The following is a 21,256-nucleotide window of genomic DNA, read 5'->3' as shown; positions in this document are numbered from 1 at the left end:
TGATGGACCAATGCCCATGCAGGCTGCGAAACCAACTGCAGTCTACCATTTCCCTTCTCGAGAGTCTAGGCTTCAATGTCAAGAAGTCACTGTTGTCACCCTCCACACAAACTACTTTTCTGGGTTTTGTCATCAACTCAGAAGACAAGACCCTCAGCTTACCCGCTCGGAAAATATCAAAAGTTTTGAGAGACTTCCGGGCGCCAGGAAGCCTGGATAGTGGGTCTCTTATCTTCCTCAATCCAGGTGATATTTCCAGCCCTTTACACCGGAGGGCCCTCCAAAGGCTCAAAAATGTGTATTTCCGCAGGTCTATGGCTTACTCAGAACACATTCCCCTGACAGAAAAGGAAGACCAAAATGCTTTGGTGGCTCTCACATGGAAGCATGGAACAGCCGTGCCATTTTCGGTTAAAACCCGGACATCATTGAATTGGACGCCATGGGCTCCGGTTGGGGTGCACGCTACAGTGATTCATACACAGGCGGGTCGTTGTTTTTAGACAAACAGTCCCTCCATATCAACTGCCAAGAACTTCTGCTGGTGTCCTTCGCCATTCAATGTTGGATCAAGGACAAGGTTAATTGCTCCGTCCAGTTGAAAATGGACTTGTCAGCTGTCCTTTATTTCAATCATTTGGGAGGTCCCAGATCCAAACCCCCGGCAGGCCTGGTCAAAGACCTTTGGACGTATTGTCTAACATACAATAGATCAGTCACAGCAGAATACCTTCCGGGGACCTCCAACCAAATAGCAGACTGGTGCTCGAGGGAATGGCCAGACACAAGTTTGTGGCACTTAGCTCTGATGGTGTTTTCCAAACTCAACTCCTGTTGGGGCCCATTTTCAACAGATCTTTTTGCATCTCGGCTGGACCATCAGCTCCCTCGATATGTCAGCTTGAAGCAGGACCCGCACGTTTTGATGATGGACGCCTTCCTTCAGGACTGGTTGAAAGAGAAGGGATATGCCGTCTCTCATTTCGCCATGATTACATGACTGGTGGCCCATGTGCAGAGACAAAAGGCTCAGGTGGTCGTGATCACACCTGTGTGGAGATCTCAAGTGTGGTGTCCAGTTCTTCTGGAACTTTCTTGGGATTTTCAATCCCTCTTCCCCATGATCACGATATTCTGAAGGATCCACTGGGTCAAAGTCACCCTCTAGTCCTCCAGGGCTGCCTTCCTCTCATGGTAAGGAGGATTACCGGAAAAGATGGAGAGTCCCAGGCCTTTGATCAGACGCTGAGAGACTACTGGCCGCAGGTTAGGCTGACAGCACCTCTAAGCGGTACAAATCTGCATGGTCAATATGGGTGCATTGGTGTATTCAAATGCAAAGAAGACTCCATGGTGTGCAACGTTGTCCTTATCCTGAATTTGCTGGGATCTCTGGTGTGCAAGGGCATGCCATATCACATGGTTAATTCTTGCCGTTTGGCAATCTCCATAGCTCATCTCCCCATTCAGAACCTTCCTGTGGGGAACACCTGTTGGTTTGTAAACTCCTGAGGGATATTAAACTTGCTCTTCTGCCACAACCTAAGCATTCAAACTTGTGGGACGTTAATGTTGTTCTGAATCTCTCTCAGTCTTGGCAAAGGAATGAACATCTCTCACGCTAAGCCTTAGGGTCTCCGATGTGAGCTCTGGACATCTCAAGCACGGTCTTTTCTCCCCAGGGAGTATCCCTCCATGTCTCCAGGAGAACAAAAACTGATTCCAATGATAGCTAATCCTGCCTTTTGCAAGGCTCCCAAGCTGTGCGTTGTTTATTGCTTGAAGGAGTACGAATATGAAGATTTACGTCCTTTCAGGGGAACCCCAATTATTGATATCCATTCAAAAACCTTTCAAAGCGTTTTTTCACCCACCACAGTCAGATGGGTTTGATGGGTCATGCACGAGGCAGGTATCAATGTTTCGCTCTTTGGAGTCCATTCTGGAGCTATGGCCTTGACAGGTTATTCGAGAGGGGCTAGATTGAAAGGCATCAATGCAGCTGATTGGTCATCAGATTCTATGTTTAAAAGGTTCTATTTCAAACTAGTAATTGACATGGCATCCTTGGTGTTCGATAAGCTTTAAACAAGCATAATTCCTCGCCTCCAGTCCCGACATAGAAAAATGTAAAATGTCCTAGTTATCATAATGGAAAGTTTCAATTCTATTAAGGACATGGTGAAGAGGATTATTCCCTCTCACGTATTACATTACTTTTTCCCACCCAGAAGAGGGAACAACTTTGGTTTCTAGACATGGGTACAAGTACACAATCCATTCCTTTTGGGTATATCTGAATATAGGTTTATATTGTGATCTTTATATAGAAACGTAGGTTGCACGGATGATATTATAGTGTTGTGTGTATTAGGTAATAGTTTCTTTTAAAATGAAACGTTACTTAATTCCATTTTGTTTTTCAGGCAATGAGTCAACCAAAAGCAAATAATCCGAGCTGAGTTCCTAACTTGTGTCCAGAGAGAGGAAGTGCCTGAGGGGACAGTGGGATCAATGGTAATTGGAGCGATTGTTTATTGGCTGTTGTGTTTGTATTGTGTTGTAATCGTATTTATATAGCGCTTACTACCCCTGACGAGGCGTCGAAGTTCGTAGCTCTTTTCCCGTGGAGTTCTGGGAAAGATGATTCTTTAAACACTGCTGATTAGTAAAAGAACGAACAGCATAATCCGCACCTCTGTGTCCTTAATAGAATTTAAACTTTCTGTTACAATAGCTAGGAAATTTTACATTTGCGATAGTATTTTATTGTTTTATTTTTCTCTCAAACAAAGGCAAACTGTGATATTTTCTTGGATGCCAATACTTTGGCACTACAAAGTATGTAAAGGGTTTAAGCAATGTGGGTGGCTCATCTACCAATGTGCCAATCACCGACATTAGTAAACTATCATCTTTTTTTCCTGGTGCACTTTTCTTATGGTGACTTTACCTTCAGGACTGTAGTTAAAGCTAGTAAAGCCACATGACTGACAGGTTTCCCACAAGTGTCATGAAATACACAGATGATCAAAAAGGCACTTTTTTCAAGTACCACACAACGCGAGCGTGTCAAGGAGGAAGGTTTAATTGTGTACTTAAAACACTGAAAGTCCGGCATATTCATATACCAAACAAATAAAAAACCAATTTAGTTTGGTGGACAGTATACTCCAATTCAACAGCAAAAGGGGTACCTTGCCCATCAAACTATGTCCACCAGCCCAATTTTAAGTTGGACAGATGGCTAGGTTTAGAACAACAGAGAAACATGTACTATGTCAGTATAAACCTTTCTCAGATGGCCATGGGGCACATGGGGTGTTCGAGTTAGGCAATCTGACAGGCCACCTTATTTAGAGCGAGCGGACTGCTTTTTTTTAATTTGTATTGTCCGTTACCACCAGGAATATCCTAGGGTTGAGGGACAGTAAAAATAAGAAAGTAAATCACACCCACATTGGTGGGAGAAAACTCCCATTGTATTGGACCAACTACTTTTCACTTTTACAAAAACTAACTCTGGCTTTTGAAATTTGTTATGGAAAAGTACAAACTTTTACAAAGCTTGATGTAAGCAACCATCACCAATGAAGGATACACAAACTTTTTGCTTTGTGTGAACCGCTGTGGTGTTAATAAATTCTAAACAAATTGACAGGTGTAGTAAATGCAGGAAGGCGGATGCTAAGTCCTCTGCCACCTTGACAACTTTTACTCCTTTCATCAACCTATAGATCAGGGCCTAACGGACCGGCGGTGAGGATTCTGCAGGATAATAAGGGTATCTAGAAAGGTATAACGATAAGTAACTTAGTGTTCTGATTACTATTTCTTTTTCTATATTCTACATCGTTGAATCTCCTAGTAATGCAGATTGAGGAGGAACTAAAGGTTATTAGGGTTAGACCAAGAAATTATGGAGCATAGTTCACAAGGAGAGTTGGACTCCTAGCTGGTAATCCAAACTAATGTTTTGTTAACATATATACAGGAGTCCCAATTAACATTGCCACAAATCAGGCATGGGAACCAATCGCAGCTTTTTTTTTAAATACAGAGGAAACTGCCCTAATTAAGTGTGCCTTAATGCTTTAATGGGGTATTTAACACTTTAAGGTGGGGGTGGGGGGAGGGGGGGGGGAAATCTTTCTTGGCAAGTACAGGAGATGTTGATACAAATAAAAAAATCCAGCGGAAAACGGAAAGCTTGAGGACCACCTTTCATCAAACATGGAATGCGCTTGAGGACCACCTTTCGTTTGGCATACAATACCTAAGGAAATCCTAGTTAAAACAAATAAACATTTTACTGTCTAAATAAAAGCTAAATGTTTGCTTAGAATTAAGCCAGTGTAACCGGTCATAATTCTTGCAAGGCTGTGAAGGGGCCAAGAAAGTCAGAAAGAAAAGGGAGAACAACATCTGTGACAATAGAAAAAAAACAAAGTGCATTGATTGCCAATTGACAATGCTTGTAGTCTGCTCTCTGCAACAAAGTAATGGTGATCAAGAAGACCGTTTCCAAAGTGGTAAACCTAATGGAACAATATAGGCTTTAACTGTGAGCCCTTTAAAAAGTAAACCAGAAATTAAGAATCCACTGGCTTTTAGAAAGTGGACAGTCTATGAAAACAATAAAGGGCATAATGGCAAAGACAAAAGAGATGGCCTGCTAGATAAATGTTAAAACTATTCAAAATGACCCTTTGTTTGATCAAAAACAAAGTACGATTTAGAATATATGGTAACTTGAGCTCAAAGTGGGTCCAGATCCTGGGAAACGCAAAAAGCTACACAATGTACCAAGAGACCAGCACACACCAATATGGTTGATGACTGCCTCAGAGACAGAATATGTGACCGTCAAAGAAAACTCAAGAACTCAGAATTTCTCCTTTTAATCCCCATTGATGTAATTTAAGGCTTTGGGGCTTTGCATACACAACCTGACCCACCTGTTGAAGGTATTCATTGCTGTGCAGCAGAAGAGTCACCTGTAGCCACCTGCAATCAGTCCTAGATTCTTCTAGCTCACTCCACGGTAAATGTGGGCCTCTTGCGATCTTTCTAGTTTCAATCTCAGGAGACCCTGATAGGATTCTAAGGAAACATGCAATAAAGGTAGAAGTTCCACTAAATCGGAGACTTCCCATGAGAAGTTCCACTAAATCAGAGGCATCTCTCCCGGAGACCCTTTCAGGGGAAATTACTCTGTGTTAGCCTTGGGATGTGTACAGGACCACTGTTCTTGTCGGGGTAAGGCACAAGCAAACCCCCAGTTAACCTGTCCTCACCCTCTGGCAGCTTAGCACACAGCAGTCAGGCTTAGCTTGAATGCAATGTGTAAAGTATTTGTGCAACACTTGTAACAGTAAAACAGTGAAACAGTGAAAACTACACAAAACAGATCCCGCACCAGGTTAGAAAAACAAAATTTAATTTAATAAATTAAACATGAACAATACAACAAAAATCCAATAAGTAGAATAAACTGCTGCCCGCGTTTGGAGTTGTGAGCCCGTGTTCCCCAATCTGTATCCACACCTCGTTACGGAGAGTCAAGTGCAGAAGTGCTACCTGGCCCACTTGCTTAGAATCCATAGTAGGCTGGGCCCCATAACATCAGGAGTTAAAGGCCTCAACCACCACGGTTGGGCCCAGGATCCCCTCTGTGCCCACTGGAATGGTTTCTGTCATAGGGTTGATCAGAGTGTTTGCCTGGACCGGCATGAATACCTGGCATATAATGGCAATATTTGCAGTGCCAAAGTACCCTCCGGTAAATGGCACACTTGCCCATACAATCCTGATAGCTGGTTTAGCAGAGCAGCTGCCTTATGATACGGAATGCCTCGGTACGTCGTGCTATCCCTACACTGCCACACAGGTTCACCCCTTCATGCAACCCGCCAACCATATACACTTGTTGAACCGCATGTATGCGCCAATACTACACAAACACCAAGTTATAAAGACATTCCAAACCGAACATCCTTTCCCCTCCGACTCAGAAATATGTACACGAAATACACCTGGGCCACGGTCGGGCCGTGTTTTGTCCGTGCTTGTTTAATTCAGTTGTTGCAGCTGTATAGACTGCAGCTTTTTGTATGTCTTAGTCAAGGTGATGTCGACTCGCTCGTAGTGCTTGCATTTAACGAGAGGCAGCACCCGTTCTCTGTTTAAGCAAAGTTGAATTGTAACTAGTTCTTTAAAATGGGCATACTTTGGCCTGTGGCTCAGCTCTCTCACTTCATGCGTATATTGCAAGGCACGAGGAACTATTTTTAGATAACAATACTTTATAGTGAGTGTTTTTTTTTGTAGCTTGTGTGGTACCATTGTTATCAAAGTTGGGGCTTCCAATTGTGTATCCCAAATAATGGAACATGTCTCCTGACTGCGGTAAACAGGTGCCTAGAGATTTAACGGTGGAACATGTTTTGTCAATTTATACTGCACATTTTGTTTTGGTGCCTGCATAGCGCGGAAGTTATAACAAATTGCTTACTTTTTAACAGCGGTGCTTTTAATTACTCTATACAACATAAAAAAGGTTAGAAGTCAGACCTATTGACTTTGCCAATGTTCTTTCGGCGATTTTTGGTCTTCCAGGAATTTGGGATATAATTAAAACACCAAGTTCAGCTCTTGTTTTTTTTTTTGGGTAGGGGGTGGCCCGCCATTGAGCAATGTGCAGTATAGAGTGATGGTAAGGATAGGCGATTCTTTTTTTTTTTTTTTACAAGTGTGCGTGTGTGTTTTTGTTTTGTTTCAGGTAAACACCCGGAATTTGACGCGATGCTCACATTTGAATTGAGTATGTGAAATTAAGTCCTGCTTTCTAACCTGATAAAGGCTATGTTCTATTTAATTATTGGGGCGAAGTACAAAATGTCATCTTAAACACTTGAAGCCACATGCACGATGTCGTTCTTAAACGATTATCACCAGGAGAAAACCATTAAAGCTAAGGTTCATTAGCTTAAAGAGCCTGATGTTATAATGAGGCGACATTGCCCTACAAATACATACCTTCGCAGACTGTTTTGCATTAATCTGTGTTTTTTTTGGGTCTAGCGTGTTTCGGAGGCTAGGATTGTTACTGCTCATTTGTATTATGACCAGCATGTGCTAGCCGGCCGCAGTTTTCTCTAGTTTTGCTAAGAGCATGGAACCAGTCAACACGGAAAAGTTATCCACGCACACCTCTTGGCATACAGGATTGCCGTTCCATTGCCACACAAAGCTTCGGCCCTTACTGCACAGCAGTCTTAACCTCGACGACCTCTCCTAGCAAGCAGCACCACCGCACAAGACTCTGGCTGTTACAGCGCAGCAATCTTTACCAAGGCTATCTTCACAGCAGCCATCTCCTGGCATCCGGGGGTCACCAACTCAGTCCTGCATATGGACAACAACCCGTCTGCAGTAGATGTTTTTTCCACATAGAAGCCCACTTGACAGGGCTCCCCACTGGACATTTCTCCCTCCAATGCTCTCCTCTTCCTCAGAGGGCACACTGGTCTTGGCAAGCAGACAGGAGCTGGTGCTCCACACCCATGGACAGTTGGTCTTGGATTCCCTAGGTATGACCCCTCATCCAGTAGGGAGACAAGTAGGCCTCGACTCCTGGTCACAGGCAGAGGTCTTACAGAGCTTCCACTTCTCACACTGCTGGCGGTCTACTAGGTAGATGACTATGTCTGAGGTCTCAACTCCCCCCTCTTCTAGTCAATTTCTAGGCACCAAACATGACTTTAAGATGCTAATTAACTAGGACGTGGAATGACCAAAAGTTATTACTTCTCCTTGCTCATAGTTCTGTTTGCGTTCCTACCTCTTTATGGGGCTCTGAAGTACTTGCACACATGGGTATCAGGCTACAACGTGTGGGGTATGCAGATGGAAGTGTTGTGTATTCTTGTGAGCCTACGTAGAAGTGTACTGTGTGATGTGTGAGTGACCAGAGAGGCGAGCTCATCTCGTCCTTGGTAGCACTACTTAAGAGAGGGGTGGTGGGAACAAGATTAAGAAATACAGCGCTGACAATTTACCTAGGCTACACCACTTCAGCATTCATTGATGAGCATTACTTCGTCTGGAAATTAATGTTTCAGAATCACACGATTTTTAAAATCCCTTTGATTTTACCAAGTTGACAAAACTAATCAGCAGTCACGCTCTAAGCTTTCAACCAGTAGCATTGCACTCAACTCAGTGTGAGGAACTTACATGCAGATCGACATAACAAGTGCATACGTGAGTGTGCCTCCATTTGATGTAATCTGCTTCAAAGAAAAGTACTGCATTTTTTGTTTGGCAGAAGTACTATGCAATTTATCCACATTAGGGATTCGTACAGACTGAGTAACAGTGTGTTTTATATTATGTTAGATTGGACTTCTAGTACAATATAACACGAAACCGGTTTCTAGGAGCTGACTATACAAGACTACCCTACTCATAACCATGGACACCCAATATGTTCCACAGTCCTTCTGGAATCCCATATGGATTAGAGAAACCATATTCCCAGATGCCTAGAAGCCTAAAATGAATAAAATAAAAGAAAATAGGCAGTGGGGCATAAGAGGCACAGTAAGCAAACACTATTAAATTGACTAAAAAGGCCACATTGCACAGGTGTTGCACGTCACTGCAATCATGTTATGGCATGAGCAAGTGAGGCTCCATTTACCATATTCTATACTTCTAACATAAAAGACTAATTTGGAGTCTTACAATAAGTGCTTCATAGTATAACAAAGTGAAGAGACAAAAAGAATGCAACAGGCAAGTGGAAACACACAACCACAAACACTAGGCAAACAGTTTGCATTCCCTTTATTAGAATATTAGTCTAGATTCTTAACTATGCATTATTAATTACTACAGGGATATTTGCACTGAAGAGTTCATGCTATCAGAGGGCAATGATGTGCCTTAAGCACTAGAGCTTCCAGATACGAATTATTAAGTTGGCACATTTCAATGGAGGTGAAGCATTGCAAGGAAACCCTCATATGTTATACAATATTAGCTTCGGCAAGAAACCAAACTAGACAGCACTGCACAATCTAAAACAGAGAGTAGCTTACCACTTTAACAACGTAGGGAGCATCTTGACGAACCACGCTGGTTGCGTTTTCATCCGCTGGTTTAAAAAAAGGAAGAAAACATTACTCAACAAATCTGCTCAGAATGAAAGCGTGAAAAAACTGCATCTCACGTGAATCTAGTCTTTCACGACCACAAACCTATTGCACATAGAAGCATCAAACCTAGCCACTTTTACAACACTGAAGGCTTAAACACGAATTAGAGTTCTTACATACACTCACTGAAAATTTACAACACGGTTATGCAACACTCCTCCCACCAAGTTTCCAGCAATGTATATATTTCACAAGAGCAGCACTTAACCTAACATTTAGGAGTAAAACAGGTTTGTAAAAACTGTTTTTAGATGGGTTGATATTCACATTATATCAAAACAACTTGGTTGGAAAGATTAGAGTACTATGGTCCATCTAAAATTTCTGATTCCTGATAGTAATGATGTTGCATTAAAAACAGGACATCAGCTCTGACCAGGAATTAACTCTGGTAATCATAAGCTTAGACCTTCATCCTTCCATTTCTATAAAATAACATACAGCTGTACACTATATGAGCTTAAAAGGATTGCAATAAATTAAAAGTAACAACATTAAACATTTTGACAAGATTATTTCAAGCTACTTCAACAACAATAGACAGGATAAGTGCAGCATTAATAGACTAGACCACTCTTAGAGAAAACAGCATGCTCAGAATCAAAGGTGAAAAGTTAAGGGTTAGTAACATCACTGAAATTAGTTTTCAAAATACGAAGGACTGAATAAAGTGGCTATAAAATGTGGTCATAAGAACTGGGTTTTTGACTCGAGTCTGGAAGGAAAAGCCTATGGAATCCTGGTCAGGGTGAAACACAAAAGTCACTAAATCAACCTGAACTTCACTCGCTGATAGCTCAGCACAACAGCAGTCAGGCTTAATTTAGAGGCACTGTGTTAGATATTTATGCAGGAAACAGTAATGAAGATAAAGCATAAGACAACTCCCACACCAATTTAGACAAATAGGGCATATTTTAATAAAAATATATTATGACATGAAAATGAATCAAATCCAATCACTAGGTCCAGAGTTATGAAATTCTATTACTGGTTTTAGAGAAAAATTGCTCTTGAAAGATCAAAGCACCAACCTCTGGTATCTGGTTGCACAAGACTGGGGTAAAGTCAAAAGTTAAGGCCAACTGCGACAAGAGTGCGGTTTGTATACACAAGGTGGATTGAGTCCGGTCTATGCTTACCTTCGAATTTATAAGAAATTCTAAGAAAAAGTCTAGGAGAAGGTAGAGTTCAGAGGGGCAAGGCAGCAAGCTGTGTCTGAGGAGTCACAGTCGTCCCCAGGGAGCACTGGATTAGGTCTCGGTGAAGCTGTTGACAATGGTGGGAAAAAGCTCACTGCGTGAGACCGGATTTCCAGGCCAAGGAAGTCATTGTCAATGGGGAGCCTATCACAGTGAGCCAGGTGAAGATTTTTTACTTTCAGATTTTGACAACTTTTTTGTGAGTTGAAAAAAAAATCTAGCAGGACAAAGCTGCAAGCAGCAGCCGAAGAGTCTCCCACGAGGCTGGATACAGTCGTTCGGAGGTCTGGCGAAACAGGATTTGCTGCTGAGCATAGCGGAGTCTACCATGAAGTCAGGCAGACTGGCAATGCACCATGGACAGATCGCAGATTGTCTTCGTTGGTTCTTCTGGCACTTTTTGATGAAAACTGTTCTAAGCCTCAGCTTGTAGGTCAGGCAGGAGAAACATTAACACCACTTCCAAGGGTCCAGGAGCTGGGGTGCAGCACTTAGGGGTTTAGGACACTCTCCAGCAGAGGTCAGGTGCCAGGTTTAAGGTCTTTATAGCTTGTTATGTCCCTGCAGCTCGCTCAGTAGCCCAGCCCATTAGCCCTTGGATTCACTCTGGTAGTCCAGGGTTCAAGGAGATGTCCACTATCCTTCAAGCAGCAAGGCAGGCCTCAAGCAGTGTCGTAGGACTCTTGTCATGGGGATGAGACTGCTGGTTTTGGACGACAGTACCACTGCGTGTGGGGGACTGAGTCTTATCTCACGCCATCTGGTAACTGCCAGCCTAACCCTTTGTCTAGCTAGCAGCACCTCACCAAAACTCAGAAGTAAAGGTGATTTGTGGCAGCCTGACGCACAGACACTGACTTCTCAGGGAAGTTGTGGTGAAACAGATCTTAACGCTTTCACTCAGTTACATGAGTCTCATACATGTAATGACAAACAGAAGCAAGATTTGGTTCAATCTATTTACTGGAGCAACTGCGTTCTACATAAAGCAACATGAATTGTGAGGTAGATAAAACACAATTATTATTGTGACCAGAAGTGAGAAACAGAACAAAAGTTCCAACATCCTGTCCTACTAGAGTCATGAGAGAGATAACAGTGTTAGCCCTCATCTTCCCATTCTAGTCTCTGCTAGGAAGTCTCATCCCCATACCAGCAAAACTAGTAGGAGGGTTGCCTGTTTGAGTGTTGGTTGTCTTCTCAGGTGTTTGGAACAACAAGGCCAAGTTTAGCAGAGCTGTGACGACAGACAGCCATGGAGGAGTAACAAGGGCAATAAACTAGAAGGGTCACCGAAACATATCAAAAGTGTTAAAACAGTCACAGTGTAATAAGGATGTTAATATGACCTGAATCATGATCATAACTGCAATAAGGAGAGATTAATAAAACATGTACAATTATTATGTAAACCCAATAAAAACCTTTTATCAGAAATAAACGTTTGGCATTAGAGTGTAATACTCAGAACAGTCCCTAGAGGACACCACAATGAAAACAGCACTTGTAAGAAACATGGTCATGTAACCATATAGTTAGCTCCTAGAGGTCATAACTACATGAAAAGAGAACCACAGAAAGTAATACAGTGTAACTATATATTTAGCCCCTAGAGGGTGTATTGCATTACACATTTTGGAGGCTAACAGGCCTACTGCAAAGACAGAACAATCAAGGACCTTAAAACAAAATTACTGCTAGCTGCAAAACAAAAAAGTTACAGCCATGAAATAACTTAGAAAGACACAGAGTGGTGGGAGAGGTTATTATTTTGGGGTACCCATTAACGTAGTGTGGGGACCCAGAAATGATGTAGACAGAAAAAACACATGGTTGTGAAAAAGTTTTGGTGGTGATCCCACTGACCCAGGACCACCACAGCCTGAGTTATGAGCAGAAATGTTTTCTAAGAGTAATTGCCTGTAAAGCATTATGGTGAGAGTTTCCCCAGAGTGTGGTGAATACTGTAGTATCGGCTCTCCTCCTGTGTCAGGAGAGCTGCATTGAGGATTTCTGTGTTTGTTCACGTAAAGCATTTATCAATTACAAGTGTTTTTGTAAAAGCTGGGGAGTGTGAAGAGGAGAGCCAAAATAAATTACCCTAATTAGGTAACAGTGAGAGCAACGTGACCAGCCCTTTAATACAGCCGATGGAGTTCGCACTCTTCTGCGCTGTTCACGCGATGACTGCCACCGAGCACGAAGGGGAGAGACAAAAGAGAAAAATAGTTCATCCATGCTGAAGTAGATTGGAAACCGTGCAACAATCCATGTAAAAGGGTCAGTCTGCAAAGCGGTAACAAAACCCTCCCAAAGCGGGAAAAACGTAATGGCATCAAGGGATTTTTGAAAGCCAAGCACATGAACAAGTGAAAGTGATGGGTGTGAGATGCACACGAACAAGTGAAAGTGATGGGTGTGGTTAAAAGCCCACAGAATAATTACAACAGGTCGAAAAGCGCTTGCACGCTCGACCTAATATAAAGGAATAAGTTAAATGAACCAGGTGAAAGGTCACAGGCCCGGAGCTAAAATTACCCCACAACAGCAGCAGGGCAGTCCTCTGAAGAACAAGGCAGGCTTCAACCAGCATGGCAGTCCTATAGTAGTAGCATGACAGTCTTCTGAGGTACAAGGTAGGCCTCTAGCAGCACTACAGTTCTCTGGAGTACAAGGAATTCCTTGTGAAGTATTCCACAGATCCTGTAGTGTACTGTAGAGGGGGGCAGGAGGTGGCTTCAGCCTTTGAAGTAGGGGTGAAATCCAGGCTACCCATACAGCTGGTTCTGGAAAGCTCTTCCCTTCCCCTAAGGCACCAAAGATGTCTGGGGTGACAAAAGACTGGTGTCCGGTTCCTATGGGCGTGAGCGCTGGAGGGAGATCTCTAAAATAGAAGTATGGAAGGGAACAGCTCTGTCATACTCAACCTGACAAGGCGGCCCACCCTGCCAACACCTAGTCTTCTTTTGTCTCACTGTCTGGAAGGAATACACAAAACACGTAAAGAGGCACCAAATGATAAGGACAAGAAAATGCCAACTTTCTAAAAGTGGTATTTTCAGAATTGTGCTGCAAACCGAACATTACCAATAAAGATTTTAAAATTACAATTTGAGTACAAACTTGACATCCATAGCTACGCCAAATTAAAAGTAGCATTTATTAAATGTAATGTGGTAACCCAAAGGGAGAGAGAGGCCTTACAGTAGTGAAAATTAAGGATTTTTCACCACTTGGACATTTACAATTAAAACGTGCATGTCCTAATTTGTGATAATGATCCACCCTGCACTATGGGCTATTTAGAGCCTAACTTAGGGGTGACGTACGATTTAGAAATAAAGGTGTAGGCCTGGCAAAATGTTTATTTTAGCAGGTCAAAATTGGCAGTTTTAAAACTGCACTACAGGCTGCAATGGAAGGCCTGAGACATGTTTAAAGTGCTTCTTAAGTGGGTGGAACAATGAGCGATGCAGGTCTACTAGTAGCATTTAATTTACAGGCCTTTGGTACGTGAAGTACCATATACTAGGCACTTTTAAGTAAATTAAATATGTCAATCAGGTGTAAACCAATAGCACCATGATTTAAGGAGAGAGCACAAGCACCCTGGCACCGGTTAGTAGTGATAAAGTCCACAGAGTCCAAATGCCAAAAAATACGAAATTCAGAAAAACAGAAGGAGTGTAGGCAAAAGGTTTGGAGAAAGACTATGCCAAGGATGACAGGCCTAACAGTACTCATTTCCAGTTTTATTTTGATAGTTAACTATTAAAAATATTTACATAATATCAGAAACAAACGCAAGGATAAATGTGTTTACAATAATGCATTAGCATTATCTTCTCAAATATTAAGTGTGCGAAGCCTTTGGGTGTAAGGAGGCTTAGCCCCTTCCATTTTCATTTCATGCTTCTTGGTTTTGCTACTTGTGGTCTCACGCTTTTCATCTATTCATTTCAGCACTAGTGGTTGCTAGGTCTTTCCTACAGATAGCTTCAATGGTCTATTGCCAAACCCCTTTTGTTACCAATACATTAGAATATATACATACCATAGGCTTTGCATCAGACCCATGCTATTGACTGAACGGGTTTCTTGTCTATCTTATTACCCTGCTTCTAACATGATAGCTTTCCTCATTATTCTTAGTTTATCCCACCTCTGGAGCAGGTCTCTTCAATGTGTTCCGATTGGATGGTGTGTGCCCTTCAAACATTTGCATTCAGGGAACCATATTTTTCCTTCAGCACTCAATTAGAGTGCATGTGTTTTCTTGCTCTCACCCCCTTGTGTACTGCTTCCCCCTCAAATACCTGCCCCTACTCAATACTCAATCCGTGTTTCTACTTCCTCCCCCTCCCCAGCTCGTCCATTGGCTTGCATTTGTTGATTATTTTTACCCCTTCCTTTATCGCCTCATGGCTGTTCCCCAATCATCGCATGTTGACTTTTTCACCCTTATGCTCCTCTGCCCCTCCAGTCACACTGTTTATCTTCTTTAAAATTAAAATACTATTTTTTTTTTTTATTTTTTATTAAGAGCACAGCCTCCACAATTTGCTGTTCAGCTGCTACTTTTTCAAAATTGCGCCTATTCACCTTTTTTTTTTTTAACTGATTCAAGATTGGCATCCACCATCTTAGAAAGGTAAATAAAAAAAAAATAAGGAATAAGAAAAAAAAGTAGTCACACAATGCTGTATACTTGCATATGCATGGTATTTAAACATCATCAGGCTAGGCTGCCATAGCACCATGACACAGACAGACAGACACACCAACAAAAAACAAAAAACAAAAAAAACAACAACAAAAAAGCCACTGGAAAAGCCAATAGGTCTGCACTGGCAGACAAAAGGTGAGACGTACCGGAGTTCCTAACGCTTATTACAAGTGAAGCCACACAGCCATCTTTCCAAACGAGATCCAAGACATTCTGAATGGCAGTCAGTAGCAGGAAAATTACCAGAAAAAAATGTATTACCCTTTGTAAGCACTCACCAAGATAAAGGCACCCAAAGCCACCCTGGCCCACAGGCGCTCCTAGCTTCCACTGCTTCTTTGCTCCATCAGTTAACACCTCTCCAAGGGAGAACGCTTCTGCTAATTTTCTCTTTGTGGGGGCCCTTTTTGCAGTTGAGGTCTTTTTTACTGCTGGAACCGAGGCCTTTGTTGCAGCTTTGGCTGGGGACTTCTTTGCAGCCGATATAGCTTTTTTACGAAGCATGTTCACTAAAAAAAATAAAATAAAAAAAAAATAAAAAGTTTAATATACATTACAAAACTAGGTTGCACTTCTGCATTCAGCCGATACACCTCTTAGATCCTCTAAAACAAAATTCACTGGCAAAAAAAACTTTGTAACGGTTAAACCAACTTGTCAAAGTTGTATCATAGGTCTCTACCCATTTTGTCTGCAGAAATCTCTGTATTAAAGTTGTGAGTTTAATAACTGTTAAATTTAGAATATCATAGAGAGTGGGGTTTGTCATAAGATATATTTTCTGGCTCACAACTCAACCCAAGCACAGTAGGTCAATTTAAAATTAATTGTACCACTGTTTCCGTAGTACTGTATTATTATTCCTTTACTTTCTGCATGAAAAGTGATGGTCAATAGTGAATAGACCTTTATATAATGTCTTTGGAAAAGCAGTATTTATTTTATGTATTCTGTTCGATGACATGTAGGCATTCTGGGAGGTTGGTGTTGTCATGGTTTTGAGCCCGGATTCTGTGCTGAGCTGATAACTGGATAAGGCTCACCTTCCTCTTGATTTGTGCTGTGAGGTTATTATTTACAATAACCATTACATCTTTAGGTCACTTTGTTTCATGGCGTATTATGTGTACATCCCTACTACATATTGGTACCAGGGTGGGTTTTTTGAAGAGACTCCAAAGCTATGTTGTGGATAATTGTACATACAAAGGAACTTTGGGCGAGCAATTAAAACCCACTGATGTCAGAGATAAACTTGCCACTGTTGCAAAGTAAGGAAAATGTTATTACTATATTTTAGGATCGATTGAACACTGTACAGAAGAATCCAACTAAAACAAAAAAAAGACATGAGTTGTCTTGTTCAAAACATAACAATATGTAACTACCAGAGACAGGTGTGTTGGTTTGATTGGGATCGTTAATGGAATCCATGGTTAGCATTGTTGGATGCGGCAGAAGCATCTCGTTGATTAGCCGCAAGGCACCCTGGGATTGGCTACATCCTTCACGTTGATGCACCCATCACATCAACAGAATCCATGGTAACAACCGGTGTTGTTAGATGTAACAGAGGCATCTCAGTGACTGGTTATTGGGCTATGACCTCATATAGTACGTTTGCAGATTTTTAATGAAAGAGTCAAACATGTGTGATAACCTGCACTGTCAGAGAGGCTGTTCACTGTCAAATTTCTACTGACAAGTTATACTAGTTATCCAAGAAAGAGCTACAGAAATGAAAGTATTGCAATGCTTCATCAGTCAGACTTCTCACTTCTGTTCATTAACAATCAAGCAGCTAAACAGCAAGTCCGACTACATCCCAACGTTTCTTCAGGCAGGGTTAAGAGAGTAAATAATTAATCTGATGGCAAATAAATATGAGTATTAATAGCTCGGGTGACATACAATTTTAAACTTGCACTGCCCACTTAGTGAGTGATAAGTGTCCTCCCAATCATTTTTCTCAGCCCAAACCTGCCTGGGGCATCATTTGGTAGTTGAAGAGGTTAATATAGTACTTTCCACAGCTTCTACAGAGGTTAATAGGTTGCACTTTCAACTATAAGTATTTAAATGTAAGGGTCTCCTCTAATTCAAACAAATGCTCCAGATATTCACATCAAAGAAAATATATATATATATTTTTTTTAAAACCACAACCACCAAAAGGAGAACACTGCCTGAGAACAGTGAAAAAGTAACTTAAAAAAGAAGGAGAGAACAGGCCTCTTCAAACTGCCTTCCTGTGCATCTACGAACATTTCAGCACTACCCTGCCCTACTGCCTCCAAGAAAGGCCTGAGTCACTCAGTAGGGTCTTGAAGAACAGCCAAAGCACGGACATGATCACCACCACTCCATGATCTCATACTATACCAAACACAGTCAACAGTCACTCAAGGAGGGGACTGTTTAATATCAAAACCTGCATGCTTCACTCCCACGATGCTACTAACTGGAAATTCGTCACAAGGCAGCGCTTTACCAAATAAACAAGGTATAACATGATCCACTGGTAGCAAGAAGGACAGCTAAAACAACTCTACAACCAACTTTTACAACATCACATTTGGAAAGCTAGAGTCACTGAATAAACCTAAAAAGTATAGCCAATAGCCCCTTGACACCAACTTTACAGATTCTTTGCTCATCACTCCTCTCCTATAATCCCTTGAAGAAGGTATTTTTCTCCAACATCTTCAAGTACAATCCAGTAAAAGGCAGACTTAAGAAGCTTGTTTCCCATTGTCACAAGGGTTTACGGAATAGAATTAACCACCAGATGTGTTTCAGTTTGGTTTTAATTAACCTATTTGAAACCATTTTCTTGGCCACAAAAGTTAGTTAGTGAGGGCATTCTTAAAGGATTTAAGATCAGGGAAAACTCAGAAACATGCATATTAGTAGGGGCAATAACAAATCTACTTCCACTGCTCCACGCCAAGATTAAGGAGCGTTCCCTTTTTGATTATCTTCAAATGGTCAATGTAGAAAGGTTATCATTGGCAGACGGCTTTACCATATTCAGCTTCCCACTTCAATAATAAATCTATTTATCTCCGTTTTGCAAGCATTTTACATAACAGTAATTTGTGTTCCTCTTTCATATTACAATGCATTATCTTTTTTGGGATAGTGTTGCATTTTTGTTCTCTCCCCCCAAATATCTGAAGGTCTTACAAATGTTTTGCACAGTTACAACGGATATACCTCCTTTTGTATCTGATCTTAGTTCTAGAACCACTATGTATCAAACCGTGGCCATGGGACAGAGCTTACATTTCTGCATTTCACAAACTCTCTGAGTGTGAAATCAAACAAGTAACTTTACAAGCAATTCCCATTTGCCCAATAATGCTTAACATGCTAGTACTCCTCCTCGCATCAGTCTATCTGGTACAAATCTGGTTACGTTTAGAAGTTTATTAAAAAAAAAAAAAAAAAAAAACCACCAAAAAGCTTATCTCATCTTCAAAATGAAAGTACTAACTAACTAGCCTATCTTGGCGACCCCTAAAAAATTCCCTTAGACATGAAATAACTTAATTGCCCACATCGATATGACTCAAATATATATATTTTAGAAATATGACATACCTGGCCATAACCTTGATTGCATTATATACACACATTAATATTCAACATTTAAACACTTCTGGCATCCTTGCAACAAACTGCAAGTGGTCAATAGTTGATTTTCTTGTGAACCAATACCAGTTCCTAACATAACACTTCACACAACACACATCATCCTGCCCCGCAGGTTTGGCATGTTTGCTGCAGCTAAGATGACCATCACACAGCCAGCCTTTTTAAAAATCTGAAGTCAGGCTCCCTATTCCAAATAGACTTTAACCTCTTTCACATTCAGTCCTCATCCCAGCTGGACTGCTACTCCATTAGTCCTTGGTCCATCAAGTAATGGAGCGGCCCAATAACGTACAAAATCTGTGCACAACTCTTAAATCCACCACGCTTGAATAATCATGAATTAATGAAGACATACCACACAAAACCTGGGGCAAATCATCTGGTGGAATCAGATTCTATGATGGTCATATCAAAACACACTGGCAGTATGATGACTTTCCACTAGTGCTCAAGGTCATATCAGTGAGAGAATGTGTGCTGTACATACAAACACAAATTATATACTATGAACAAAAATTATAGCAATAAGCACCTACAGGTCAGCACCTCATATAGTGCGATATGTATAGGACCTATTGGTGGTCGCCACTAGGTATAGTGAGGACCTAGTTTCAATAGAAAAAGTTGTCTTTTGCTTGCCTATATCTTTGGCGACGCTTGACGAATCTTCGACATTTTCCCCAAAAATTTGGCAGTCACATGAGCTGCTGTCTGGAAGGTTTCAGGGTCATCCGTCAAGCTGCAGCTGAGCTAGAGGGGTGAAGTTTAGAGCATTCTCAATGTTAACTCCCATAAGAAAAATTGAACAGCGATGGAGCAAAAACCACTGGACGGAATTATCCTAAAGTTGACAGAAAGTTAGCTCTTGCTCCAGAAAGAACCCTTTATTTTTTAAATTTAGTTTTTGAGAAATTTAAGGGAATTCAAATTTGTATATCCAGGGGCCCAAAGGATTTGCGACCCCTCCCGATCGTGTGCTGAGATCTGATTGGTTGTCAACACTTCAACAAGGAAGTGTTTGCAGCCATCATGGGACTCAGCTAGAATCGCAGAAGAAAAAAAAAAAAAAAAAAAAGGATGTAAACTACAAAAAGGGCTTAGGGTATGAAAACTCTGGCCCCTTCGCTCTGGCACTGGGGATCCCAGAGCCCCACTCACCCCCCCCCCCCCCCACAAGAACTAAAAAGCATTTTTTAAACACAACCACAGGCTTCCGGACCTTTTTTTCTTAAAATTAGCCCCCTGGTTGCCCAGGGCAATATTTTTTGAGGGGATGAAGCACCTCCTAGTCCACAGCCCCGGGGACCACCACTTCCCGGGGCAGATAAAATATGAGCGGGGCCACGCAGCCCCCCATATTCCCAGGGACCACCACCACCTGGGACAACAATGCTTTTAATATATGGGGGCGAACCGAAGACCTTCCTCACAGCCCTGGGGCTATAATGAGATATTTTTAATATGTTGTAGGGGGACAATGGGTTCCCCCACAGCCCTGAAGACCACCACCTCCCCAGGGCACACACTAATGTAAAGGGGGGCTGTTACGGACCCTCATTAGGACCACCACATCCCCTGGGCTATGCCTACGTAGGAGGTGGCCATGAGGCCCCCCCCCTCGAGGAGCCACTGATGGCCCTGGGGCCACCACCTCCCAGGACCGGCGCCTTCCATGTCCTGGGGTGCCCACCCACAGGACATAGCTGTTTGCTGTGGCTTGGCTGCAGCTTCAAAGCTGTAGCCAAAGCACAGCAAACACTCCAGTTTTTGACAGCAGAAACTGCCAAACAGGTCCTGCTGTTAAAAAACAGTTTTCATCTCTGTTCCTTACACGCAGGTAAGGATGCAGGGAACAGAGATGAAAGGTTTGATTCAGCAACCATGTAGCTGCTACTTAAAGCAGCACCTTGGTTGCTGAAGCAAAGGGACCGCGGGGGGGGGGAGGCCTTGAGATTCCCCCACAGTCCAAGAGAGCCCGTAAAAGGTTTGTTTTACAATAAATAAAAAAAAAAAAAAAATTATTTAAAACATTTTTAAAAAGCATGTAGGGATGCGGGGGAGCCCCAGCCCTTAAGGGTTCCCAGAGGTCCTAGATAGCCCATAAAAGGATAGAAAAATAAATAAATTAAAAAAAATGAATAGGCACCTTCACACTGAGCATTACAGGTGCGAGTCCAGCCGGACAAGTTTCCCTCTTTTTTTTTTTTTTTTTTTTTTAATGTTTAAGGCTCATAGTGAAAGGTGATCCTACTCTTTAAATGACAAGTACATTTTTCTTTTCAATTGGTCCAGAAATATATAATTGTAAATATATCATATAGCAAAGCCTAAAAAAATAATAATAATAATAAATAAATAACTTTATACCTCTTTCTATCATTCTTCCACCCATGCATCCACTTAGACACTTACGCACCCACTCACAGACCCACTCAGACCCTCATGCGCCC

The 21,256-nt window shown here is 41.8% G+C and overlaps 1 protein-coding gene across 6 annotated transcripts in view; it reads right to left on the bottom strand.

Moving 5' to 3' along the window:
- Positions 1 to 21,256, bottom strand: part of VRK1 (VRK serine/threonine kinase 1) — a 224,657-nt gene that overhangs the window by 191,199 nt on the left and 12,202 nt on the right. For all 6 annotated transcript variants that reach the window (XM_069208279.1, XM_069208280.1, XM_069208275.1 and 3 more), the window contains 2 exons: positions 15,428 to 15,658; positions 9,105 to 9,160 (listed from right to left, as the gene is read on the bottom strand). In XM_069208279.1, coding sequence (XP_069064380.1) covers positions 9,105 to 9,160; positions 15,428 to 15,653 — 282 coding nt within the window. In that variant the 5' untranslated portion in view covers positions 15,654 to 15,658. The remainder of the gene's footprint in view (positions 1 to 9,104; positions 9,161 to 15,427; positions 15,659 to 21,256) is intronic.

Source organism: Pleurodeles waltl, chromosome 9, assembly GCF_031143425.1.
Source record: "Pleurodeles waltl isolate 20211129_DDA chromosome 9, aPleWal1.hap1.20221129, whole genome shotgun sequence".
NCBI classification, from domain to species: domain Eukaryota; kingdom Metazoa; phylum Chordata; class Amphibia; order Caudata; family Salamandridae; genus Pleurodeles; species Pleurodeles waltl.
This window is presented reverse-complemented; position numbering and strand designations above follow the sequence as displayed.